Source organism: Eschrichtius robustus, chromosome 11 (genome assembly GCF_028021215.1).
Source record: "Eschrichtius robustus isolate mEscRob2 chromosome 11, mEscRob2.pri, whole genome shotgun sequence".
Classification (NCBI taxonomy): Eukaryota; Metazoa; Chordata; class Mammalia; order Artiodactyla; family Eschrichtiidae; genus Eschrichtius; species Eschrichtius robustus.
Window position 1 is genome coordinate 88,595,249 of NC_090834.1, and position 22,108 is coordinate 88,617,356.

The following is a 22,108-nucleotide window of genomic DNA, read 5'->3' on the forward strand; positions in this document are numbered from 1 at the left end:
AATAAGCTGGTGCAAAGGCCCTGAGGCAGGAGCATGTCCTGCATGTTTGAGGAACAGTAGGAGGGAGGTAGGCTGGAGCAGAGTGAGTTGAAGGAGGAGCTGTAAGGGCAGAGAAGTAACTAGATGGTTGGTCGGGCAGATCACTTAAGGTCTTATAGAAATTATAAGGACCCTGGCTCTTACTCCGAGTGGGGTTGGAGCCTCTGGAGGGTTTGAGCAGAAGAATGTTGTGATCTGAATTTTTAAAGGATCACTCCAGCTTCTGTCTTGCAAATGACTATAGAGGACAAGGGAGGAGCCCATTGCAGTAATTCAGGTGAGAGATGTTGGTAGCTTGGCCTATAGCAATAGAAAGAAGTGATGTATTTTGAAGATGGAGATGACAGGGTTTGTTGCTCAATAAGATATTGGGTGAGAGTAAAAGAGACAGGTCAACGTTGATGGCAAAGTTATTAATCTGAGCAACTGGAAGGAAGGAGTTGCCATTTGTTGGAGTGGAAAATATCACAAGAAGAACAGGTTTGGTTGGGGGGTGGGGGGATTGAGAGTTGGGCTCTGGATATATTAGAGACATTTCTTAAGTATCCAACTGGAGATTTGAGTTGATGGTTGGATACAGGAATCTGGAGTTCAGAGTAGCGGTCCTGGTTAGAGACATAAACCCAACAGCACAGATGGGTTTTAAGCCTTGAGTCCATGAGATCATCTAGGGAGTGGGAGAGAAGAGAGCTTGTGTGGTATTAACAGTATCAGCAAGCTCAAACAGCCAGCTGCCACCATCTTGCCCACCAGATAGACCTGCCATCCGGCCAGGTTACCCATGTCTGCCGGTCGGGGTACCCTCCCCTGGAGTGGATAAATCTTTGGTTCTCTTTTTCTAGATTTTTTGCAGACCCCACTCTCTTCCAATAACTCTTTATTCCTATAAACAATTATTTTGGTTACTGTTTTCTTTACTCCAGTCCTTTTGATTGGACTGAGGTGTTTCCAAAGCTTCCCCACCTGGGATCATGGGGGGAGGACTCGTTCATCTCACATCAAAGGCTTTTTCGTTTTCTTACATTTTCCTAACCCAGCTTACTAAAAAGTTGAAAGAATTGTACAGTGAACACCTATGTTGCTACCACCTCGATTCCACAATTAGCGTTTTACTATATTTTAATAATCACATCTCTGTTCATCTATTTTTCCATTCATCTGTTAATCCATCATATTTTTTTGATGTATTTCAAAGTAAGTTGCAAACATCAGTAGGCTTCAACCCAAGACACTTCAGTATGCATATCATTGCCTAGAGTTCCATATTTGTTTGTGATGTTTGAGATAAAATTAACATACAGTGAAATGAACAGCTCTTAACTATACCGTTTGATGTTTTGACAAGTGTATACACCTGTGTGACCCTAACCCCTATCATGATGTAGAGCGTGACCATCAACCTGTTGCCCTTTGCAAGTTAATTAATGCCAGCCCCACCCTCCTTGAGGCACCTACTGTTCTAATAACACATTCTTCCTACTGACAGTCACTTTCGTTACTCTATTTCACTCTGGCTCTGAGAATAGCTGGATTGTTTTGATTAGACAAGGCATTTCCATGCCTCCCCAGCCAGCCATCCAGGGGCAGGGCAGATCCGTCCACTCAGGTATGTTTTATTCGTTGCTCACTCAGCGGGTGACTTAACTACAATATTTAGAGTCATCTCTCCGTGGCCTTTGCCGCCTGACTGCCCCACTGTACTAATCCTCAGATCGCTTCTCTCTTCTTCTCTTTTGACTCACGGACACGACCAGTGGGGAAACTTGATACCAATCCATCTTCCTCTTCCTCCTCTTAATCATACCGAAGGCTCGCATTTCTTGAGCACCTACTAGGGGCCACACCAAAGCACCACATGTACCTTGCCTCTCTGATGCTTTGCAACGTGATAGCCCCATTTTACAGATCAGGACACTGAGTCTCAGAGACTTTGAGTAGCTTGCCAAGGCAGGAGCCTTTCCGAGCCCAAACCCTCTCAACCGTCTCACGACTTGGGACTGGAGGGCATTTATCTCCTGGTTGCTTTCCCCTTCCCTGAGCTCCTTGTCACGTGCTTCCCCCACTCTTCCCCGCAGCCGTGGTGAAGAACCCGCCCAACAACCTGTGGATCATCGCCGCCGTGCTGGCGCCCATTGCCGTGGTCACGGTCATCATTATCATCATCACTGCCGTGCTCTGCCGGAAGAACAAGAACGACTTCAAGCCAGATACCGTGATGAACCTGCCACAGAGAGCAAAGGTACGAGATGGAAGCTGTGAGGACAGGGGCAGGAGCCCTGGCCCCTTGGGGCTCCACCTGCCTTTTCTCTCTTGGCTCTTGAGGTCTTTGCAAGTACCTTCAGAAGCATCCTCATGAGTCCTCATGTTGAAGGAGACCCTTTATTTACTTATTTGAAGGTTTTAAAAATTGTGGTAAAATATACATAACATAAAATTTACCGTCTTAGTCACTTATAAGTGTACAGTTCAGTATTCTTTAGAATATCTGCATTCTTGTGCCACCTTTATTTTTATAATGAGGACACGATAGATAATGCTCATCTAATGCTCACTCTTTGCCTTAAATGCTTCTCAGGGCTTTGCATATACCAGCAACCCCTAATCTTCCCAGCACCTTTGAGGAAGAACATTATTTTACAGATGAGGAAACAGAGGCACAGAAAACGAGCTGCTAGCTAGACCTGAAAGGGGCCTCAGAGGTCATCTGATCTGACACCTTCCCTTTTACAGAGAAGTGACTTCTTCACAATGGCACAGTTAGTCAGTAGCAGAACTGATAGTAGAACCAGGTCTCTTGGCTCCTAACTCAGGGCCCTTTGGGGCACATCAGACCCTCAAAACTTTCCTTCTTCTGCTGGCCGGAGTGGCTGACCTTCAAAGGCTGCATGACGGGCGAGCTGCAGAGCCTTGGCCAGGCAGCCATCAACCCCCAGTTCAGTGGCTCCCCTGAGGGCCGGCCGGGAGCCCCGTCCGCTTTCCACAGCCTCCATAGGTCCATACCACCCATCTCCAGAGACTGGAAGGAGAATGAACTGAGGAAATTCCAAAGGCTAATTCTCCAGTCACGTAGCTCCCTTCACAATAGTCCCCGAAGGGACTATAACGACCTGTAATACCCAGTGTTTAAATAATGCCTTACAATATCCTTGGCTATCCTAGGTCTGTCACCTTGTTTGCTCATCACTGTAGCCCTGTGAGGTAGGTTGTAGTCAGGGCAGCATTTATTATTTTCATTTTACTGCAGAGAAATCCAAAGGAAAGAGAGACTGTGGGACTTATTCCACAGCAGTGGGGGAGGTACTCAGGCCCATATCTGAGTCTTTGGGCTCTGTCTACTTTATACCCCTTCCTGAACTCTGAGATTTGGTGGGTAGAATCCTCTTCCAGCCCTGAACATCTGAGCTTTGTCTACCTGTGCAGGAATGAAACAGCAGATGGAATTTCACATCCACTGGAATGCATGACGTGGTGATTGTCCTTGCTGGGAGTCAGCCATGTCTAGTTCTTCCTGGATGATCATACCTTGCTTCAGCAAAAGAAATCAAATGAATTTGATTGTTTATTAAACCGAGTCACCTGTTGAGAAGCTGCGGCTTGCTGAGACACTGTCTAGCGAAGAGCCCAACCCCAAAGAATGCCGTTCTGTGTCTGTTGACATAAAGCCATCCGCTGCCTGGACGCAGCATGATGTTGGTGATTACCCAAGCAGTGAAAAATGAAACTATTCCAAGAAGGGGTATTTCATTTCCATCTTAGCTTGGTTACAATCTGAGCCTTGCAGACATAACAGTAATTACCAGAATCTAATTGCAGCTGAGTCCAGGAATGCAAAACATGCCATACTGAGGTTGTAAATGCCATCTTTGTGTGCTAGATGAAGCCAAAATTTTATTAATTTGCCGAGATGAGTTGGGCAGCACATGATTTCAGCATATCTTCTGGCTGGAAAGCTGTCTGAGGCTGGAACAGATTCATGTTTGTGGGTTTTCATAGCCCCTTTTATGTCCCTTCCCTGTGCATTGTGCTTCAACAGATACCCAGCTGCTGTGGAAAATCAAGCAAATTTATGTTCCCTGAGATGTTTGAGTTCACTTGTGTGGGGTGACGGTGGTTGTTTTCTCCCTCAATGAGACTGGGCTATGCACTTGATTTCCAGAGCCCTTTATCACGGGAAACCAGCGGGCTGGAACTGCCTCTTTCTTACCGCAGTCCTGCCCGTTGCAACCCGGGGACACTGCAGTGTTTGCAAGAGGAGAGAGCCGCCTGCATCACTTCTCGCAACGTTTGTGTGTGAGCAGAATTCATTTAACGCCAAGGGACCAGGCGGGATGAAAAAGTTAGCTTTCGCCACCAATCCAGAGACCGGGAGAGTGGTCTCCTAGTCTCCAGGGACACCACTGTGTCTGTAAGGATGCGGGCTGCAGGGCCAGAGGACATGGCTGGGGATCCTTGCTGAGCCTCACTAATAGACTTAACATCCTAAGAGGAGGTGAGTGTGGCTGTCCCGTGAGCCAAGGCCCAGCCGTGCACGCCCACACCCTTCTGCAGAGACAAGGTACCACAGATGTAACCCTATTACCGTTGCTGTCATCCGGGCTTCGGCAGGTAGAAGGTTGAGAAAATGATCAGCGCAGGAGGAGGGCCAGGCGTCATGCCTTTGTCACCTCCTTTCTTCCTAGTTCACTTTTCCCTCCTCTTTGTCATTGGATTCATAGCCTCTTCCCAGGTTTTCCCTTCAACTGAAGAGAACACGATCCCCTGGAACAGGCCACCTTAAGAGAAAGTTGTTAGGGCCATATCCAGGTGCAGAGTGAGCTTGGAGGGCCTGCACTGGTTGGCATGACCTTCTGCTTGGGGTGGATCTGCTTTAGTCACCCCCTAAAGATGCCCAGCTGTCTCCTGTTTCTCACATAGTATCTATATGACCATACTTAACCTCTTTGTGCCTCAGTTTTCCCATCTGTGAAATGGGGGTGATAACAGTATTCACTTACAGGTTGTTGTGAGGATTAAGTGAGTTATGTGAATTACTTTGAGTGTACCTGGTACAGAGTAAATATTATATATAAGTTGATGTTTATTATTACACATGCTTTCTTCTTAAAAGATCCGGGTAACATGTTTACCTTTGAAATTGCTGGAGATTATTTTGATTTGATAATTTTACAAAACTCATTAAAGCAACTATAAATGTTTCATGATGTTGTATTAACGGTGTTAGGGGTCACTAGTGTGTGTCCTGTGGGCAATTAGTTAATCTCAGGTGATTTTCAAGTTAGAGGTTGAAAGACCACTATCCTGTCAGTCAGAAGAGTAAGGTACTAGTCTTGAGTCTTTCACCACTTAGCTGTGTGATCTTGGGCAAGTCACCGAACCTCTCTGAGCTTTTGTTTTCTTACCTATAAAGTGAAGACTGTGCTGTTTGCCCTGCTTTCCCCATGTGGTTGTTGTGAGAACGAAATGAGGTGTCAGTGTTTTGCAGGCTGTAAGTACTGAACATGTACAGGGATTGTTATTATTAACCTAATAACAAGGGCCGCCTTTTAAGCTTGTCATTCCTTAATGTCTCCCTGCTCACCCACCATCAGCCCAGTCCCCTGAAGTATCTAGCAGGTAACTTCAGCCCCGTGTGAAAGGTGAGAGGCCAAGTTCAGAGAAAGTGAGGATGAGGGGGGCAAGCCAGAGCCAGCTCGTCCTCCTCACTAGGTTCTTAGGTCATCTTAGCTGCCAGTGCAGACTCCCAATACCTCACACACAGGCCAGGAGTCTCAACACAGGAGCCAGACCAAGTGTGGTAGAAGATGAAGATGCCCAACCAAGATGGCAGGCTGCAGAAGGAGAGGAGAGGCCGTGCGAAGAACCATCAAGCAGTGGTTGGGTGTTCTGGCTCTGGGTCATATAGTACTGAGTTCAAATCCCGGCTCTACCATAGACCAGCTGTGTGAGCCTGGGGAAGTTGCTGAACCTTTCAACCTCAGTTTCTTCATCTTTAAAATGGGGAACCATAACAATACCTACCTCCTTGAACTACAGTGAGGATGAAATGACATAATTTATGTAACATATTCGATACTGTACCAGTAATATCAAGTGAAGCTGAAACTGTGAGCTCCTTGAGGGTCGGGGGCCAGGTATTATTCACCTTTATGTTTCCAGCACCAAGCGCAGTCCCTGACACAAGCCAGTGCTCAAAAACTAGAGGTGGAACGAAACTGAATAGGATAATGGGAGGATGGGGGTATGGCAGAAAAGGGACCAACAGGAGATGAGGCTGGGCACATGGGTTCAGACAGAATGTGAAGGGTCTTGAGTGCCTTGCCAAAGGGTTTGGGTGCCATGGAGCGTTTATAATGAGGGAGTGATGATGACCTGACATGGTTCTGAGGGAGATAACTTTGGAGGCTTGTCAAGGGTGGGCCTGGAAAGGAGCAGAATGGAAGTAACAAGACCAGGGCAGGGTCAGTACAACAGTGGACCTGGAGAGAAAAGGTCAGCTTCCAGAAATATTTCAGTTGAATTCAGTTGGTGATCAATTGTTGAAGCAGGTGAGTCAGTATTCTAGGAACATCAGCGCATCATCTGAAGGCTCCTTTGTATTTCATGTACCACCGAGGGAGGGGAGGGAAGGGAAATGAACAAACACTATCTCAGAAGCACATTCCCAGATCTTAGCACAGAATTTTAGTGGTTACCACGTGGGTCAGAGTGTGAGCGTCTCAGAGAAGAGGGACCAGTGACCACACCTCCCAGAGTGTGTTATCCAGGGAACTGTCCGTGGCTATACTGCAGACAGCTTGAAATAAGGAAGCTTTGCTGGATTTAGCAATAAAACTCCATCCTATTCTGAGACACTATTTGATGGGTTGGGCCACGGTCTTAGACCATTAAATCTGGCTGGAGCCTTCCTGTTACAATTTTTAGCTAAGTAACCTGCCTTGAAAGAGGAACTTCTGATCATATCAAGTTCTGATAGAACCCAAACAATAGAGGTTAAGTTTCATCCCAAATTTTCTTAAGGAGAATCCACGGATGTCCATTTCACCTGGCCTATGATTGAGTAGGCAGGAAAGCAGTATTAACTAATATTGATTGAGCACTTACTGTGTGTCAGGTACTTAGCTAAATGCTGGGCTTGAATTTACTTACCTATTCTACACAGCATCCCTTTGAGGGTGGTTAAATATCACTCTCACAGGCATACACATTTGATCCTGCTCGCACTGTTATTCTCTCCATTTTACAGGTGAGGAAACATGTGCAGAGGATTTCAGTAACTTGCCCAAGGTCACCCAGCTAATACGTGTCAGAGCCAGGATTTGAATCCAGGCTGTCTGCTTTTGGAGCTGCTGATCTTAACCTCCCCGTCGTCCTGCCTCACATCTGTGTTGTGCTGTTTTGCAGAACAGAGGCACTCGCAGGGATTGTTTAAATATGCTTCTTGGTTTTTTCATTACCCCACTAATAAATGTCTGCTGGGTTTTGCTCACAGCTGCCCTATTCACTTGGGACTTCAGACATTGTACAACAAAAGCCTTGCTAATTTTTCAGTAATGAATTATAGGAGAGCCAGCCTGCTTAAGGGAGAGGCCTGGATTAAAGAGTGATTCCATAAATTCCATTTTATTATTAATAATTGTACTGCCTTGCATGTGGTAGCACATCTCCTCCCTCTGTTTTCAGATCTGTGATCCCCTTTAATACTCAAGGGTGGTGGAGGTAAAGCAGATATGATTATCTTCATTTCTCAGATGAGACAGCTGAGGTCCAGAGTTCAAGTGAGTTGGCAAAGCCACACACCTGCTATTACACAGGATTTAAGGGATGACAAAATATGCCTAGGTAGGAGAAGATGCGGGACCTGTTTAATGTAGCAATTAAGAGCTTCTAATTAGCAGTATCCTGTGACTTAAAATAAGTGGTCTAAAATCCTTGAAAGTATTTGTTCTCACACACATATTTGCATCTTGTTTATACTAGTCATTTTTCTGAGTCTTATCTATAGAGATTCTGTAGCTAGGTGGAATTAACACGGATTTTGATTTTGCAGAGACAGAAATTATGATGGAGATTTACGTTAACTCTTGTTCATCAGAAAGCTAAGTATGGTCCCATCACATGCACTTTCCCACCTGTCTTCTCTTAAAGCTGCTGTGAGCGTCTTGCTTTGCCAGAAACGTGACTGCAAATCTGTTTCCTCTTTGCAGCCTGTGCAGGGCTTTGATTATGCCAAGCAGCACCTGGGCCAGCAAGGGGCGGACGAAGAGGTCATCCCCGTGACTCAGGAAACGGTGGTCCTCCCACTGCCCGTTAGAGATGCTCTTGCCTCTCAGGAAAGGGATGCCCCTCAGGATGGAAGCACTATCAAGACGGCCAAATCCATCGAAACCAGAAAGAGGTAGGCACGGGGCCAGCTTCCGCCTCTCTGTGTCAACAAGAGAAATAATTGATGGGGAGAACAGCTGAAGCCCTCAAGTTAATTCCTCTGTTCTCTTTAAAAATTCCCCTTCGTGCTTGTTTTGAATATTTGAGAAGGAGACTAAGGGAGACGACAAGAATCACAATACCTGCTTCTCATGAGCCACTCATTGTAAGGTTTTAGATGCCTGATCAACCACAACGGAAGAGGTTTAGCTCTTATATTTATTCTAACAAATTTGGCGCTGATGTCACACTTATATTTTTAATTTATCTTAAGAGCAGTGCCTTTGGTTCAGGATAGTTGTATTTTATCTGGCAATTTCTCTATAGAGCTTATGATTTTAGTTCAAAAACCATTTATTGAGTTTTTACTATGAACAGAGCACTTTGACAGGCATTGGGAGGACTACAAAAAGGTTTAAGATTGATTCCTGACCCTGAGCATCTCATGATGGAAAGACAGAAAGAAATTGCTGGAATACCAAACGTGATGGGCAGGTGCCCACAGTGGAGTCTGAACCAAGTCCTGGGGAAAAGAGAGGAGGAAGAATTTAATTCTGATGAGGGAAAACGTCGTGGAGGAGGTTATGTTGTAGCCAAGCCTTGAAGGGCAAGTGGGATGCCCATAGGTGGGAAGAGATAAAGGCATCCAGGCTGGCAGAGCCAGGAGAGATATGGACACCCATGTTCATTTAATAATGAGTGTCCCTGGGGCTTAGAGCTCACAGTGCTTGGGATATAGTGAAAGATGAAACCAGAAGATAGATGAAAACTGTGGAGGGTCTTAACTGCCAGCCTAAGGAGTTTGACCTTTATTCTCTAGGCATTGGTAAGGCACTGAAAGTTCTTCAGGAAGACAGTGTTGTCCAGCCTGTATCTTAGAAAGACTACTCCAGCGGCAATGTGTATGATAGATGGGAGAGGTTAGGCTAGAGGGCAGGAGCTTGTTAGGACTTTGCAATAGGCTCACAAAGAGGTAATGAACTCTGGCCAGCCCTGTTGTCTGGCTAAACCAGCTCCCATTGCCAACCTTGCCTGGGACCACAGTGGCGGCTGGAAAAGCTACATCCTCTTTCCCTCCTTCCCTCCCTTCACCTAACATATTTATCGATTGCTTGCTGTCTACTAGGCACTAGGGATACTGCAGCAAACAAGACAAAGTTCCTACTCCCGTGGTGCTTACAATTTGGTAGGGAGAGATAGACAATAAACAAATAGAGAAATAGAAATATAGTAGGTTGGGCGGTGATGAGTACAAAGAAGAAAACCAAAGCATGGTAAGGGAATGCAGAGTTGGAGAGGGGAACATGAGGCTATTTTAGCAGGAAGTTGGGGAAGGCCTCTCTGATAAAGTGACATTTGAGGAAGACCTGATTGAAATGATGTGTAAGCCTTGAGGTTATCTAGCAGAAAAACTTTCCAAGCAGATGGAACAGTGTGTACAAAGCCCAGGGGAGGGAACTTCTTGACTTGCTTAAGGAAGAGCACGAAGGCCAAAGAGGCTGATATGAACTAGGGGGGAAGTGGTAGCAGGTGGGCCAGAGGAGCTACCTGAGGTTGAGCATGTCAGGCTTTATAGACCAAAGTCAGGACTTGAGATTTTGTTATGAATAAAGATCAGAAGTCATTGGAAGGTTTTGAGAAGAACAGTGATGGGATGTGACTTGCAATTTTAAAGGTTCACTATGGCTGCCATGTGGAAATAGACTGTAGAGAAGCAGAGTAGAAGCAGAGAGACCCATTAGGAAGCTATTGCAAGAGTACAGGTGAGAGATGGTGGTGTGGACCAGGGCGTGGAGGTGGAAGAAGTGATTGGGTCCTAGAGATGTTTAGAAGGAAGAGCTGACAAGATTTGCTGATAGATTGTTGTGGGGTATGGAAATAGAGAGGGATGAATTTACCATTTATTGTGCTGGGGAAGACTGGAGGAGAAGTTCATAGGGGACGATCAAGAGTATGGATGTGGGTATGTTAAATTTGAGATGCTCATGAGACATGCAAGTGGAGATGTTGAGGGCTCAGTTAACCATATGAGTCTGGAGTTCAGAGGAGAGGTCCAGAGTAGAAATATAAATGTAGGAGCTGTCAGCGTTTGGTTATAAAAAGCTCTGAGACTAGATGGGCACCTAGGAGAGTGTAGTTAGAGAAGAAACCAAAGAACTGACCCCTGGGACATTGCAATGATTAGAGGTCCAGATAATGAAGACAGATCAGCAAAAGAGTCTGAAAAGCATCAGTAAGAAAGGCACAAGGAGAGCGAAGCAAGAGTGGAATCTGAGAAGCCAAGAGAAGGGAGTCATTGCAGGAGGAAGGAAGGATTGTTTGTATCAAATATATAAATTTCGCATTGGAGTCAAGCAGCAAGGCTCTGTGCTTTTCTCTAGGAGATCTTGGTACTTAAGAAAGAGGTGCAAAGAAACAGGGGTGGATTTCAGCTTGTGTGGGAAAGAATGTTGAGGGCATGTGGATTAATTATCTGTTGCCCTGTAACAAACCACTCTAAAGCTTATCAGCTTAAAACAACAACCATTTATTTAGCTCATGATTTTTGGTGGGTCAGCAGTTTAGGCTGAGCTCAGCTGGGTAGTTCTTCTAGTCTGAACTAGGCTTGGCTGATCGCAGCTGGGCTGAGATGCCTGCATGCATCTCGGCTGAGATGCATGCATCTTTAGTCAGCTGGAAGGTCTGCTGGGCTGGCTTGTTGATGACAGCCTTGTCTGGGGTGGCCAGGTAACTGGGACCTCTTGACATGTGGTCTTGAACCCTCCAGCAGGCTAGCCCTGACTTTCTCACAAGGTGGTTACAGGGTTCCAAGAGCAGTAAGAAAAGAAGCCCCAAACAAGCTTCAAGTCTTTGCTTGTATCATGTTTGCTACTGTCCTGTTGGCCAAAGCAAAACACATAGTCAAGTCCAGAGTCAGTGTGGGAGGGGACTACCCTAAGCTTGGATACTGGGAAGTGTGAACAAATTGGGACCTTAACTACAACAGTCCACCCCAGCATGAAGTTGAAACATACAGAGAAGCAATGGATGATTTATCTGAGTTGACTGGCAAGTAGTATTATCTATAGTAATTATTCTCATTATGATCTTTGCCAAGTACCATAAAGGCATGTTAACAATTTATCACCTATTTAGAGGACACTGAAAAGAAATAAATAGAATTACTAAAATTAGAATATTAACATAGCACTGCACTGCCAGGAAGAATAGAAACTTTTCCACCCATTCTAGTTGAGTGGTTTAAATTGTGCAAAGATTTCTTTTAAAAAAATTGTTTTAGAACAAGCTATTTTTTTTCTTGAATTTGCAAGGAGTCTACTCTTGCTAATCAAATTTAAATACTTAACCTCAGATTTTTATTAAGAAATATTAGCGTATGAAACAAATACAAATAAAGAAAACAATGCCTACCCTATTGAATGATTTCTCCATTTGCTTCATAATTTTACCATAACAATATAATTTTGTTAAAGACTGGCTATATCATTGCCATAGCTGGGAGAAACTTCACCTCTGTTCAAGTTCAGTTGATCACAGGAATCTCTGGTCATTTGGGAAGATTTTAGGATGCCGCATCCGAGAGCAAGCCCATCACGCATCTATGTTTCTAGCTTCCCCAACTTGCCACTTCAGTTTCCTCATCCGTGCTAGAGCAGGACTGCATGACCCTTCAGAATGGGGCCATTAGATGGTCCAAAAAGTTTTGCAGGTGAGAAATAGGGGAAGCCAGTGATCTGGTGGTCATTAAGATATCTTTAAAAAATTTGTTTTAAAACTGAAGGAGAAATGAAGATTCAGCCACTTGCAGACAACCAGATGATGTTTCAGGTCCTTTTCCTTATGTAGGCTTTTGGTGATGGCTGATTTGTTGTTCCATGACTGGGATTAATGAGCAAGGATAGAGAAGCAACAGCCATTCGCAATGGGTACTTCAGTGCAGTGATTGCTCATGATCGTTCAGCAATTGATTAATCCCCACCCCCAAGATTGTTCTTCCAGGATCCATGTACACCCATACTCAGAATGGGGACTATTGAGTTCAATAGACTTAAACAGCAACCTCTCAGGTGACACTTACTTTCAAAGACATTTTTGTTACTGTCATGAGTGGACACACACACACACACACACACACATACATATATCTCACTCTCTGTTTTTGACCAGAAATTCTGAGTTGACAGGTCCATGTAAACATAAGTCTATAAGATGATGCAAAGAATAAAGCCAAGTTGGGGTTTTTTTTCCCCTCCAGAAATGTGCTCATTCATACCTTTCCTCGGAGCAACAGTAATAGCCAGAAAATCGTTTCAGGATCAAATGAGGGAAAGGGTATGCAAATGCTACAAAAACCATTAAATATTTTGTGCATGTGAAATAGGTTGCAAGGAGCCTTTCCTTCTGGACCTCAGTGAAAGCCTCTTTGTGCCAATGAAGCCAGTTGGAAGAGTAGGGATCATTAACTGTGAGGTTCTGAAAAGGATCCAAAGGTGTGTGTGTGTTTGCACCCCAGCACTCAGTGATCAAATAGTTAATGCCTCATTCATATTTTCCTGAACTACATTCTTTGTATTCCTTTTATGGTGAAAGAGATTGTGGCCAAATAAACTGGGAAGTGCTGAATTAAACACAACAAGATGAGTCTCTTTCTGACAGGACTGATGAGAGCCTTTGATATGCTGACGTGCTGTAGGAATACCCAAAGAGGGAGTATAGTAATTGACATCTCCCAGACTCATGCTTGTCTGTGCATCCTTGGCGGGGAGCATCTCCCGTGGCCCCGGCAGTGCTCTGTGGAACTCTCGTGGCCGACTCTGCCTTATCCCACGGTTGTGAGCGGGCACTTTCATTGTGCGTGGTTTTTAGGGTGCCAAAGTGCACAAAAGTGTACAGGACTGAGAATCCCAAATTCCCAGAGGATGAGAGGGGGATGGGAGGAGGAGGAAGAGGAGCATCCACCAGGATACCCAGCTTCCACTTAAGAAGCTGCTTACTTATGGGTCAAGGGCTGCATTTTTTTTAAAATTTTATTATTTTTTTTATACAGCAGGTTCTTATTAGTTGTCTATTTTATACATATTAGTGTGTATATGTCAATCCCAATCTTCCAGTTCATCCCACCACCACCACCCCCACTTTCCCCCCTTGGTGTCCATACGTTTGTTCTCTACATCTGTGTCTCAATTTCTGCCCTGCAAACCGGTTCATCTGTACCATTTTTCTAGGTTCCACATATATGTGTTAATATACGATATTCGTTTTTCTCTTTCTGACTTACTTCACTCTGTATGACAGTCTCTAGATCCATCCACGTCTCTACAAATGACCCAATTTCGTTCCTTTTTATGGCTGAGTAATATTCCATTGTATATATGTACCACGTCTTCTTTAGCCATTCGTCTGTCGATGGGCATTTAGGTTGCTTCCATGACCTGGCTATTGTAAATAGTGCTGCAATGAACATTGGGGTACATGTGTCTTTTTGAATTATGGTTTTCTCTGGGTATATGCCCAGTAGTGGGATTGCTGGGTCACATGGTAATTCTATTTTTAGTTTTTAAAGGAACCTCCATACTGTTCTCCATAGTGGCTACACCAACTTACATTCCCACCAACAGTGCAAGAGGGTTCCCTTTTCTCCACACCCTCTCCAGCATTTGTTGTTTGTAGATTTTCTGACGATGGCCATTCTGACCCGTGTGAGGTGATACCTCATTGTAGTTTTGATTTGCATTTCTCTAATAATTAGTGATGTTGAGCAGCTTTTCATGTGCCTCTTGGCTATCTGTATGTCTTCTTTGGAGAAATGTCTATGTAGGTCTTCTGAAGGGCTGCATTTTATTCCAGTCAATTTTCCATTGTAGGGGCCAGATGCCAGTAGGTGCTGAATTTGGACAATTGACATCAGAACAACAAGGGATTTGGTGAACCTCTGCATAGCTGCTTCCTGATTGTCTCCCACAGAGGGGAAGGCAGTGGGTCTTTAGCTCAGCCCGCCCACAGGCTGATGTGATCCAAGGAGCACGAGCCTTAGCAGGGGTTCCCAAGAGCCCATTTTCCCACAGGTTCCAGAACACCAGTGAGTGGCCCTGATGGAAGGCGAGAAGGCCCTGTGTCTTGCCCTGTGTAAGGCCTGCCTCATCTGGGACATTGTAGGAGACAGAAAGGGAAGGGGCTCTGGCCTGTGGTGAAAGCTCCTACCCACAGGGGGAGCCCTGGCTTCCAGGGCTGATTCGCCACTCCCAACTCTGTCCTGGACAAAACACCTAGCCTCCTGAAATTCCTCACTTGCTAACAAAGGTGACAATCACCGCGTCAGTGGGTTGTCATAAGGATGCATTAACAGTTTGAAAGCATTCAGCACAGTCCTTGGCACATGGTAGGTGCTTGTGATGGGGAGCTTTTGGAGAACATGGGTGGTGTCTTCATATCTCTATACACCTGTATACCTGACACAAATCCCAGCACAGAGGAAGTGCACATAAAGTCTTTCCTGAATGAATGAATAGCTCAAATTAGTAGATTCAAATGTAAGTGGTTGCCAGTTAGCTTGAGTGACTTAATCTTTAGGAGTCAGGCTATATTCTGTAAAGAGACCAGCCGAAGAGAACCATGTTTTATGCATGTCCCTCAGGATGCCATGTGAATCAAACACTCTGCAACACTATCCAAAGCGCCGCGTTTTAAAAAGAGGGCACGCTTACAAACGCCATCACTGCCTTGTCCCTAGTCACTGGGGGCTCATGAAAAAGAGATGGGAATGGAGGGCTGCGCTCATTGAACTTCTCTGTAGAGCTCAGCACTGGTAAACACACTTCACAACAGCCAGCTCCTTAACCCATGCTGTAGTGTTGGGTTTGTTTTTTTCCTTTTCCTGTATCGTGTCTTCTTTGTGGATAAAACCGGAATGAAAGGCTGCAGACACAAACTGTGCGAATAAAATAACCTTGAGAGGAGGCTGCTCTAGTTGAAACTTACCGTCTCTCTGTTGCTATGGTTACCTCCAGCAGGTCGCCCAGTGAGAATGGCTCTGTCATCAGCAACGAATCAGGGAAGCCCAGCTCGGGGAGGCGCTCACCCCAGAATGTAATGGCACAGCAGAAAGTGACAAAGGAGGAGGCATGGAAGAGAAATGGTGAGAAGCCTTCCCTGCCAAGCAGCACCCCCGAGCCCAGCACACACGTGCGCGCATGCACGTGCACAGGCTCGCACACCAGTGTGCCTTAAACCACCGCCCACTCTTCTCTCTACTGTGTCCCGCAAAGGTCCTACCTACCTCTTGAGGTAGTGCCTTACGCCTTCCCTGGATTACTCTGTTTCACTTCCTCTGCCCTCTGTGCTTATGGAATTATGCAGGGCCTGAGAAAAACCCTATACAAATTGAGCTGATGTTTGCTTAGAGATTTTTCTCATTTGGGGGTGAATTGCCTTGATTTGTAGCACCAGGTCCACGAGGGTGGCAGGTTTCTGAAGCGCTGCTTGTCTTGGAGAGTCCCCTCATTTTCTTGCCCTGACTTGCTTGGTAAGTTTCAGGGCTTCAGTCTGTGCCAGTGAGCCCAGATATTACAAATCCACCTCTCCCAGGAAAATCAAGACAGTAATAAATCTGTCATCATAAAAATCAGCCTGTGCTTGTCTTTATTCTCCAGGCAAACGTAACCATTTAGTTTCTCCCTGGTGCAGACCTTTTCGCCACCTATAAAGGATTAGTGTTGGGGGTTATTTACAAGTTGTCAGAGCTGCCTTAGTGTGCTGTGGCACCACCTGTAGATCTCATCTCTTAGACATCATTATGCAGCCTCCCTCCTCCTGATCCCACTTTTGTTCTGAGCCTCATCTCCACTCGGTCCTTCTGTGTGTGATGCTGGCTTACTAAAGCCCAGATTCAAGGAACCGGTGCTGCCACGCAGATCAGGGAAAATTCCTTTTGGATCTCAAAGGGTTGTAGGTGGAGTCCTACAGAAATGCTGGGTGAAAAGGCAAACAATCTGGCACTCTGGTTAGCTGTGCTTCCCTTTTACAGGAATTTGATGAAGTGTGGTTCAGGACTCTCCCTTGAAACTAGTGCCAGAATATTCTTTTGTTTTCGAACGTCACTTACTTCTTTCTTTTTTCTGACCAAAAAAAGAAAGAATGGCACAATGGATTTGTCTTGTGCATGGAGAATGTGGTCCCTGTTCCCATTTCCAACCATTATATAAAGCATTTCTTTAAACTGTCAAACTGATTTGATTCTTACATTTTTTCTTTTCCTGATCCCCCCATGCCACACAGAGACTGTGCTTTCCACACCAGAATCAGGGTGTGACCTGTGGGGTTTTCCTGGAATATCACCCTACCCGGGACCACCAGAAATTCTGCCCATCGGCAGTCTGCCAAGGCAGCTCACAGCGGGCCACAGGAGCTGTGGCTTATAAAGGGAGATGTGAACTTAGCCACTTTCTCCTCTTTCCTCCCAGAGTGAGATGCTAAGGCAGGTGGGCAGAGGGAGTGAGGCAACCCAGAGACAATGCAGTGAAGCCATAGGGGAAGGTTGTTTTAACCAACTGCGGTGACTGCCATTGCCTCTGACCGAGATGCCCTCCTGCTCCTCCTTCTCCCATCACTCCCCTCCTTCCCTCCTTCCTTTATATTCTTCCCAGAAATGTATAAAGTTGAGTCAAAGTCCATCCTCCCCCAGATACCCCATCACCCACCCCAGTCCTCAAATGGCCTTGAATAACTCAGTGTGTGTCTCTCTCAGACTTTTTTACTATGCATATGACAACACACATGTGTCTTCACATGTATCAACACATGTTTTTTGTTGTATTGCTTTATTTTATTTTGTGCAATGGGATCAATGTACCTACTGTTCTGTGCCCTTTTCGTGCTTAAAAATATGCAATATACAGACTCCTCTGTCAGCAAATACCCATTGACAAGATGATGCCTTTCCCCTTGCCCTGCATTTAATCTGTAGAAGAGGAGGGGGTGGGGTCAGTTTCAGACCCCATCACTCCCCAACCCGGCTGGTGAGGCATTGACTTCCCTAAATGTTCCCACTGACCTTCCTGTTCTTGTTTTCCCACCCTCTCTACCTGCCTTCTCGTTCTGTTTAGGTCACTTTGATTATTTAAATATCAGGTTCAGAAATAACAACAGCCGGGTGCATGAATAAAATGCAGTTACTGTACCAGGTTGAGGTTTTAACGTGTTTGTTTTATTAAAAAGCCATCCTTTCTCCAAGTTTACAGTGCTTCGTTGCATTTTATTTTTGCCAGAAGTAAACCCAGTGAATTTTCAGACTTCTTGGTCACTTGGTCACTTCTCTTTGACCAAACGTTCTCGTTCAGTGAGGTTTCACTTTGAAAATTTCAAATAGAAATGAGAGGACCAACTCGTTTAATGTAAAATTCAACAGATGCTGAAGCACATCAGAATTCTAGACTGGACCTTCAATGGAACCTACACTTGTCCTTTTTTTTATCAAAGGGCTCCACTTAATCACAATACTAGGTTGGAGTTCACCAAAAATATCAATAGCATATTTTATTGGATTAGAAGATGAACAGAAGGAGGGAAGGAAGGAAGGAGGGAGAGAAGGAAGAAAGGAAGGAAGGAAGGGAGGAAGGAAGGAAATAACGTTGAATGGAATTGTGGAAAAACTAGAAGGTGTAGTTCCATCACATTGTCAGCTTGCAAAAAGTACTTGATTGTGTGAATGTAGCCTCTGAGAATAGATTATTCTCTTGGTATGGAATAATCAGAAGTTGTTTTTATGGCTTAGTATCCACTCTAGAGGTTAGGGTTACTGAGGTTAATTAATAAATGTTCATGTACCAGGCTATCATTCTAAAACTCTTCTTGTTTTCCACCAGGTTTGTTGCATATGTAGCTTCTAATTTTCTACTTTTTTGTGAAGATAAGAACTTTAAAAGGAAAAGACACTATTCCACTAGCAACATGGCTGGGGGTGGGTGGGGGGGAGGTCCTTAGAGCTCAATGGCCTCATTAGTTACTATAACTGCAGGCAGTTTTAGAGTCTGTTTCAAGGTGATGTTTAAATATAAGTGGGAAAGATAGATGTGAGAGCTAGGATTTTGAAAGCAAAACAATTTGGCATTCTCTCAACTAAATACAGATACTTAAACTTCTGAACCCAAACCAATGTCACCTTAGAAAGAGTGTTTTCCAGGAAAGAGTTAAAAATGAGTTCAAGGTGAGAACATTATGTATTTATACCTTCAGTCATTTAGAAGAAAGAACCTCCATAAACCATTAAGGGTGCACCTTCCTTTAAGACACCAAGATTTCACAGCCAGGTTTCAGAATCTAATCACGCCTTGCCTCCTAGTGGTCGTGGGGCAGGTGGGGCAGGAGGAGGTCAAGGATCAGAGAGCTTGGCAGATGAATCACTACTTTCTTAGCAGGGGCCCTTGAGGATTGGTCAGAAATATTAGCTCAAAAACAGTTGCAGTTTATTCTTTCTTTGCCTTCCCAGTGAGATGAAGGCTCACTTATTATTTGATAAGCAACACCAGAGGGCAGTGATTCTAGTTGTAAATTATTTGTCTTTGAGCTTTAATAAAGATTCCCCAAAAAAGAAAATGTTTCGTTTAAGAGCATTTTCTGCTTCACATGGGAAGGTTCTCCCCATGCCAGTTCAAACATAAAGAAATGAAATCCCCCTTTCCAGGCTGATTTACTGAAGTTTACACCAGCAATGCAAATAAAACACAAATAGATACAGGGCGGATGCTTGTTGGCGTTTACTGTGATGATGTGGTGATGTTGTAGGATACTTCCTCAATTTCACTGTGGCCCTTTTCTTTAGCATTGTCCCGTGCTTTTATCTTTAGGGACAAATTATGCTTTAAATATTCCCACGAACCTGCTGTACTCACATAACATTTTTTTTTAAATTTTATTTATTTATTATTTATTTATAGCTGTGTTGGGTCTTCGTTTCTGTGCGCGGGCTTTCTCTAGTTGTGGCAAGCGGGGGCCACTCTTCATCGCGGTGCGCGGGCCTCTCACTATCGCGGCCTCTCCCGTTGTGGAGCACAGGCTCCAGACGCGCAGGCTCAGTAGTTGTGGCTCACGGGCCTAGTTGCTCCGCAGCATGTGGGATCTTCCCAGACCAGGGCTCGAACCCGTGTCCCCTGCATTGGCAGGCAGATTCTCAACCACTGCGCCACCAGGGAAGCCCTCACATAACATCTTAATGTATTAATATTTAATGCAATGCCTTATAATGTATTTTTTCCATACAGTCCTTTTGGGGGGGGATAACTATTTTGCTCTTAAAGAAACCTAGAGGAATTATTGTGCAAATCTGAATATGACTTTGAGTGATAGTGGAAAAGAACTGCAGTTTATACAGTTTCCAGGGTGTTCTTTTCCTGTCCCATTATAGTTAATGCTCCCCCCTTTCCCTCCACGGGGTGAGGAGTAAGGGTGTCACAACCCAGAAGCAAGAAGAATGCTAGGTATCATCTCTTCAACCTCGGAATGGTTAACTTTTACATGTTTACTTGTTCTGCAGGTACTAACAGCATCTCTTTTTCCAAGTTAGGAAATTTTAGTCATTCCTTTATTCATTCATGTATTCAACAAATCCCTATTGAAAGCCAACTGCATGTGAGACATTGCTAAATGCAAAGGCATGAGCCTTTAAAAAGATGGGCAAGAATGGAGCTCTTCTATTCTAGTGGCAGGGGGTGGGAGCCGATTAAATCAATACAACAAATCAATAGTGATAAATGCATTGAAGAAAATACAACAGAGTGATGAGGTGAGTTTTTTTAGATTGGTGGATAAGGAAAGTCTTTTTTAAGCTGCAACTTGAAAAATAAGAAGGAACTAGGCACGTAAAGATCTGGGGGAAGAGCAAATGCAAAATCCTGGAGGTGGGAACAAGCCTGCTGTGTTCAAGAAGGCCACTGTGGCTGGAGCAGAGTGGCTCAGGGGAGAAGCGGGAAATGAGCTCAGCAAGGTAGCCAGGGCCACATGGTACAGGACCTTGTAGGTCACAGTAAAGACTCTGGATTTTATTCTGAGAGAGATGAAGCCTTCAAAAGGTTCTGATCAGAGGAGTGCTGTGATCTGGTTATCTTTTGAAAAGATAATCCATCCTGGCTGCTGGTGGAGTGTGTATTTTAGAGGTAGGAGGACAAGAGTGGAAGCTCAGAGGAGGGGCATTGTTTAGGAAGTGTATTGGTTACTTATCACTGCGTAACAAATTACCCCAACATCTGGCAACTGAAATGACAATCTAAATTTATTATCTCATGTAGTATCTGTGGGTCAGGAATTCAGAAATGGTTTAATTGGGTGGCTCTGGGTTCAGAGTATCTCATGAGGTTGCAGTCAAGATATTGGCCTGGGCTGTAGCCATTGAAAGGCCTCACTGGGCCTGCAGAACCCACTCATAAGATGGCTCACTCACATTATTGTTGTCAGGAGTCTCAGTTTCTTGCCACATGGACGTCTCCATAGGGCTGCTTGAGTGTTCGCATAACATGATAGCTGACTTTCCCTAGAGGGAAGTGATCCAAGAGAGAGCAAGGTGGAAGCAACAATGCTTTTTTATGACCTAGCCTTGGAAGAGATACATTGCCATTTCTGCAATTTCCTGTTTTGTTACACAGGTTAATCCTATGTGGTTGTGAATATCGGGAGGCAAGAATTACTGGGTGCCATCTTGGAGGCTGGGTTTCATAGGAGTTGTCTGGTGGGAGATAATGGTAGGAAAGCAAGAATTGCCCAGCAAAACTACACTCTAAAAAGATATATGCATCTGGTAACACATCTGAATAGAGAGTTTCCTCTGTCATTGGCTTCTTGGTGGCCTACTATTTACAATTAAGTCCACAGAACCCAAAAATACTCCAATTATAACCCATGGTTAGACTCTGAGGTGTTTTAGCCACATTGTACAATAACAATTTACTTGGCTTAATTTGACAAATCTTCTGTGATTATGATAAGTGACAGAATGGTACAAACTATGTGTTTCTCAATAATTTAAATGACATCCCAGTCTCTCGAGACAGGAGGAAAGATGAATACACTTCTATTACATTCATATTTCATATAACACCTATTTTGCTCCTAAATTGCCGGCTGGCTTGGTTGTTTGAACAGGCTTAATTTATCTCTTGCCGAGCCATGCTCAATAAACTGTCATTCGTATAATAGTTACTTAATGGGAATGTGCTTTAAGAACTAGTAAATCAGCAAGATACCGCTGGCCCTCCGAAGTCCTCCGTCAGCTTAGCTATGGAAGCACAAGCAGATGGCTGTCTTTCAGCAATCACAGCAGAATCCTCTGTCAGAGGGGAGAATTAATTTAACAGAGTGTAGGTGGAAATGGCTTTAGTTAATTAGGGGAGTTGTCTGTAGCTTTAAATTCATTTCTCGGGTGGTTATTTCTTAACTTTCTTTTGTTTTAGACACATGAAAGAAACCAAACCCTAGTCATTGAAGAAGCAGTCTTTAGAAAGAAAGAAAAAGTTTCAGGAGCAATTACTGTGGCTGACCAGGGAAGACTCGTGACCTTCACGTGATGCCAAAATGGGTAGCTTTGGTGGCAGAGACTAAACTGAATGCTGTTATTCTCTTGATTGTCATATTTTAAGAATAGTTGCCAGGTTTGGCCAAATGG

The 22,108-nt window shown here is 44.4% G+C and overlaps 1 protein-coding gene across 1 annotated transcript in view; it reads left to right on the forward strand.

Annotated features, from left to right (window-relative positions):
* KIAA1549L (KIAA1549 like) overlaps positions 1-22,108 on the forward strand; it is a 283,714-nt gene that overhangs the window by 193,126 nt on the left and 68,480 nt on the right. The window contains exons 11-13 of the mRNA XM_068556114.1: positions 2,115-2,278; positions 8,244-8,434; positions 15,468-15,595. Coding sequence (XP_068412215.1) covers positions 2,115-2,278; positions 8,244-8,434; positions 15,468-15,595 — 483 coding nt within the window. The remainder of the gene's footprint in view (positions 1-2,114; positions 2,279-8,243; positions 8,435-15,467; positions 15,596-22,108) is intronic.